General features: G+C 44.3%; 1 protein-coding gene across 2 annotated transcripts in view; it reads left to right on the forward strand.

The window, feature by feature from the left end:
• The window catches only part of LOC139384166 (glycogen phosphorylase, liver form-like), a 29,537-nt gene extending 25,993 nt beyond the window's left edge, over positions 1-3,544 (forward strand). Inside the window, exons 17-20 of one of the 2 annotated variants that reach the window (XM_071128866.1) lie at positions 78-285; positions 621-755; positions 1,137-1,203; positions 2,904-3,544. In XM_071128866.1, coding sequence (XP_070984967.1) covers positions 78-285; positions 621-755; positions 1,137-1,203; positions 2,904-3,092 — 599 coding nt within the window. In that variant the 3' untranslated portion in view covers positions 3,093-3,544. Of the gene's footprint in view, positions 1-77; positions 286-620; positions 756-1,136; positions 1,251-1,347; positions 1,385-2,903 lie in introns of those variants that run through there. The other variant, XM_071128867.1, reaches the window with a different exon arrangement.
• The last annotated feature ends 2,456 nt before the right edge of the window (positions 3,545-6,000 follow it).

A 6,000-nucleotide genomic window follows, 5' to 3' on the forward strand; every position in this document is an offset into this window, starting at 1 on the left:
TTCCCGCCCTAGTGTAATCTATTTCCCCCCCTGTTGTAATCTATTTTCCCCCTGTTGTAATCTATGTCCCCCTACAGTAATCCCAGCCACGGACCTGTCTGAGCAGATCTCCACAGCTGGCACGGAGGCATCCGGCACTGGCAACATGAAGTTCATGCTGAACGGAGCGCTCACCATCGGCACCATGGACGGAGCCAACGTAGAGATGGCCGAGGAGGCTGGAGAGGAGAACATGTTCATCTTTGGCATGAGGGTGGAGGACGTGGCAGAGATGGACGCACAGGGGTAACACACACACACACACAGGGGGACATAGAGGGTAGGGTTTGTTTTCCCAAAATATATCTAATACTAATCTAAGGGTCATACTTTATGCAATGCCACATCGACCACGCCACATCGACCACGCCACATCGACCACGCCACATCGACCACGCCAGTTATGCGATGCTTAACTCAATAAGAATCTTGACTCGTGTGTGATTTACTGAGGAAATAATCTGTTGACCAGTTTTGGTTGAAAGGGAAGTTGCTCTATTGTAAACCTTGTAATGTAGAGATGTGACTATGATGTCTTGTTGTGAGAAATGTTGCTACTCCGCCTGTTCTCTCCTCTTAAGCTACGATGCCATGACGTATTACCAGAAGATTCCAGAACTGAAGCAAGCCATTGATCAGATCAACAGTGGATTCTTCTGTCCCAAACAACCAGAGCTCTTCAAAGACGTCACCAATATGCTTTTCAACCATGACCGGTAGGTAGTGGCTGTGAACGGCACCCTATTCCCTATATAGTGCACTACTTTTGACCAGGCCTATGGCACCCTATTCCCTATAGTGCACTACTTTTGACCAGGCCCTATGGCACCCTATTCCCTATATAGTGCACTACTTTTGACCAGGCCCTGGTCGAAAGTAGTCAACTGTAAAAAGAATTGGATGCCATTTTGGGATGGAAGACATAGAATTACCAGAAGGGTCGAGGAACGCCTCTCCAGTCAATTTGACTGCAACACCCATCGAACATTGATTTGAATGGGAATGTTGATTCCAGTAATTGTATTTCTATGGCTACAGTACTGTTGTGGTCCCTCCTGTCCTTCCTGAGTCTTGGCATTGACTGTCTCTGTCTTCAGCTTCAAGGTGTTTGCAGACTATGAGGACTACATAAAGTGCCAGGAGAAAGTCAACGAACTATATCAGGTAATCATCATTATCCTCCATGTACCTCTAGTTAATGACTATATCAGGTAATCATCATTATCTCTCATGTACCTCTAGTTAATGACTATATCAGGTAATGATCATTATCCCTCATGTACCTCTAGGTAATAATGACTATATCAGGTAATCATCATTATTCCCCCATGTACCTCTAGCTAATAGCGTGGTTAGTTGACTGAGAACACATTCTCATTTACAGCAACGACCTGGGGAATAGTTACAGGGGAGATGAATGAGCCAGTTAGAAGCAGGGGATGATTAGATGGTCTTGATGGTATGAGGGCCAGATTGGGAATTTAGCCAGGACACCGAATTTAGCCAGACACTACTCTAACAATAAGTGCCATGGGATCTTTAGTGACCACAGAGAGTCGACACAACCGTTTGAACATCCCATGTGAAAGACAGCACCCTACACAGGGCAATGTCCCCAATCACTGCCCTGGGGCATTGGGATTTTTTTTTTAGACCAGAGGAAAGAGTGCCTCCTACTGGCCCTCCAACACCACTTCCAGCAGCATCTGATCTCCCATCCAGGGACTGACCAGGACCAACCCTGCTTAGCTTCAGAGGCAAGCCAGCAGTGGTATTCAGGGTGGTATGCTGGTGAAGCCTGATTACAGTAGAGCCTGATACGGATCATCCTGCTGAATAGATTACAGTAGAGCCTGATACGGACCATCCTGCTGAATAGATTACAGTAGAGCCTGATACGGACCATCCTGCTGACTAGATTACAGTAGAGCCTGATACGGATCATCCTGCTGACTAGATTACAGTAGAGCCTGATACGGACCATCCTGCTGACTAGATTACAGGAGAGCCTGATACGGACCATGCTGCTGACTAGATTACAGGAGAGCCTGATACGGACCATCCTGCTGAATAGATTACAGTAGAGCCTGATACGGATCATCCTGCTGAATAGATTACAGTAGAGCCTGATACGGACCACGCTGCTGACTAGATTACAGGAGAGCCTGATACGGATCATCCTGCTGACTAGATTACAGTAGAGCCTGATACGGATCATCCTGCTGACTAGATTACAGTAGAGCCTGATACGGATCATCCTGCTGACTAGATTACAGTAGAGCCTGATACGGATCATCCTACTGACTAGATTACAGTAGAGCCTGATACGGACCATCCTGCTGAATAATTACAGTAGAGCCTGATACGGACCATCCTGCTGACTAGATTACAGTAGAGCCTGATACGGATCATCCTGCTGACTAGATTACAGTAGAGCCTGATACGGATCATCCTGCTGACTAGATTACAGTAGAGCCTGATACGGACCATCCTGCTGACTAGATTACAGTAGAGCCTGATACGGATCATCCTGCTGACTAGATTACAGTAGAGCCTGATACGGACCACGCTGCTGAATAGATTACAGTAGAGCCTGATACGGATCATCCTGCTGAATAGATTACAGTAGAGCCTGATACGGATCATCCTGCAGAAAAGGTATGTCTGGGCACAATTACCATTCCAAGGTGGTCCTTTGTGGCACAGTAGGTAAGACAGTGGTGTTAACAGTACCAAAGTTGTAGGTTCAACTCCCACAGGGTTTACATGCTACCATAAACATGTTTGCACTCACTACTGCAAGTCTTTTCAGACAAAAGTGTGTGTGTGTGTGTGTGTGTGTGTGTGTGTTTTTTCTCCCTTAGAACCCGAGGGAGTGGACCAAGATGGTGATCAAGAACATCGCTGCGTCTGGGAAGTTCTCTAGCGACCGCACCATCACCGACTACGCCACGGAGGTGTGGGGGGTGGAGCCTACAGATCTGAAGATCCCACCCCCCAATGAGCCACGCGAGGCCCTCGACGAGACGGCCAGGGCGCTGAGGGAGAAGTGAGGCTGCCTGGTGTGGTGTGACCAGGGTGACGTTACCCCCTAGATGCTGTTCTAGTCAGTTTAGCGTCCAGTCCACACTAATGGTTAAGGTTAGGATTGGGAGATGGGGAAGCTAATCCTTGACCTGTACCTAGGGAAAACTTCACCCCAGATTGCCTGCCGTTATTTAAAGGGAACATCTAAAAATATGTAACTCAATAAACGGAGCTCTTTATGTAAAGCAGTTGACTACTTAATAAGTCTGTTACATACTTTCAGCATAAACAAACAGTGTTCTATTTTTCTGACCCCGTCTTCTAGGTGCTACACTGTTGCAACCAGATTCTTATTGTGTCTTTCAGTTGCCAACTGGCTCATACTGTACTTGAAAGTGGAGTTATCAAAAGTTTATTATGACCCTTAATTTTCAAATATTCTGTATTGTTACTTAAAAATAAATCTAATCGTCTCTGATCTGATGTATTTTAATGTTTTGTTTTTCAACTAATAGTGACATTATGAACATGGTTACAGACAAGTATGAGAGACTAGTACAATACAAAATCTGACTCGGAACATGGACACGCCGCCATGAAAGTTCCAGTGAGGACAAAGGACATGACAATGAACAGACTATGTTCCGTCCTGTTGGAACGCTTAGCCACCGGACAAAAGCAGCCAAAAAGTGCTCAGCATATGTGGGAACACCTTCAAGGCTGTTCGAAAAGCATTCCAGCTGAAGCTGGTTGAGAGAATGCCAAGAGTGTGCAAAGCTGTCATCAAGGCAAAGGGTGGCTATTTGAAGAATATAAAATGTACTTAGATCAGTTTAACACTTATTTTTGGTACATGATTCCATGTGTTATTTCATAGTTACAATGTAGGGAAAAAAGTACAAATAAAGAAACCCTTGAATGAGTAGGTGTTCTAAAACTTTGACCGGTAGTGTGTTTTTTTTTTTTTTTTACATACAGTGGGGCAAAAAAGTATTTAGTCGGCCACCAATTGTGGAAGTTCTCCCACTTAAAAAGATGAGAGGCCTGTAATTTTCATCATAGGTACACTTCAACTATGACAGACAAAATGAGGGGGAAAAAATCCAGGTGCCATTAATACAGGTAACGAGTGGAGGACAGAGGAGCCTCTTAAAGAAGAAGTTACAGGTCTGTGAGAGCCAGAAATCTTGCTTGTTTGTAGGTGTCCAAATACTTATTTTCTACCATAATTTGCAAATAAATTCATTAAAAATCCTACAATGTGATTTTCAGGATTTTTTTTCTTCTCATTTTATCTGTCCCAATGTATAGTGCCTTTGGAAAGTATTCAGACCCCTTGACTCTTCCCGCATTTTGTTACGTTACAGCCTTATTCTAAAATGTATTAAATATATATAATTCTCAGCAATCTACACACACTACCTAATAATGACAAAAGAGAACCAGGTTTTTAATACATTGTTGGAATTAAAAATAAAAACATAAGTATTCAGATCCTTTGCTTTGTGACTCGAAATTTAGCTCGGGTGCATCCTGTTTCCATTGATCATCCTTGAGATGTTTCTACAACTTGATTGGAGTACACCTGTGGTAAATTCAATTGATTGGGCATGATTTGGAAAGGCACACACCTGTCTATACAAGTTGACAGTGCATGTCAGAGCAAAAACCAAGCCATGTGGTTGAAAAACAATTCCGTAGAGCTCAGAGACAGGATTGTGTTGAGGCACAGATCTGGGGAAGGGTACCAAAAAATGTCTGGAGCATTGAAGGTCCCCAAGAACACAGTGGCCTCCATTATTCTTAAATGGAAGAAGTTTGAAACCCCTAAGACTCTTCCTCGAGCTGACCGCCCGGCCAAACTGAGCAATCGGGGGAGAAGGGTGACCAAGAACTCTGCTAGAGCTCTTGAGTTCCTCCTGTGGAGATGAGAGAACCTTCCAGAAGGACAACCATCTCTGCAGCACTCCACCAATCAGGCCTTTATGGTAGAGTGGACAGACAGAAGCCACTCCCCAATAAAAGGCACCTTGGAGTTTTCCAAAAGGCACCTAAAGACCATTTGAAACAAGATTCTCTGGAATGATAAAACCAAGATTAAACTCTTTGGCCTGAATGCCAAGCGTCACATCTGAAGGGAACCTGGCACTATCATGCTACGGTGAAGCATGATGGTTGCAGCATCATGCTGTGGGTATGTTTTTCAGCTGCAGGGACTGGGAGACTAGCCAGGATCGAGGGAAAGACAACAGGACAAGTCTCTGAATGTCCTTGAGTGGCCCAGCCAGAGCCCGGACTTGAACCCCATCGAACATCTCTGGAGAGACCTGAAAATTGCTGTGTAGCAACGCTCCCTATCCAACCTGACAGAGCTTGAGAATCTGCAGAAAAGAATGGGAGAAACTCCCCAAATACAGGTGTTCCAAGCTTGTAGCGTCATACCCAAGACTTGAGGCTGTAATCGCTGCCAAAGGTGCTTCAACTAAGTACTGAGTAAAGGGTCTGAATACTGATGTAAATGTGATATTTTTTTGTTTGTTGCTGAAATGTCTAAATAGCTCCTTTTCCTTTGTCATTATGGGCTATCGTGTGTAGATTGATGTAAAAAAAATATTAATTAATTTTAGAATAAGGCTGTAACGTAACAAAATGTGGATTACATCAAAGGGGTCTGAATACTTTCCAAAGGCACGGCCTCTATATATATATATATATATATAAAACTAGGCTATGCTGGAACCAGGCTATGCTGTTGATGGTGCAATTCTGGTAGCTCCACACACACCAACATGGAGGACGATTCTGGTGTCTCTGTCGGTCGTTGTCTCTCTCTCTCATATATATATCAGGGGGAAAGACGCCAGGACAAGTCTCTGAATGTCCTTGAGTGGCCCAGCCAGAGCCCGGACTTGAACCCCATATATATATATATAT

This window comes from Oncorhynchus clarkii, chromosome 25 (genome assembly GCF_045791955.1).
Source record: "Oncorhynchus clarkii lewisi isolate Uvic-CL-2024 chromosome 25, UVic_Ocla_1.0, whole genome shotgun sequence".
NCBI lineage: Eukaryota > Metazoa > Chordata > Actinopteri > Salmoniformes > Salmonidae > Oncorhynchus > Oncorhynchus clarkii.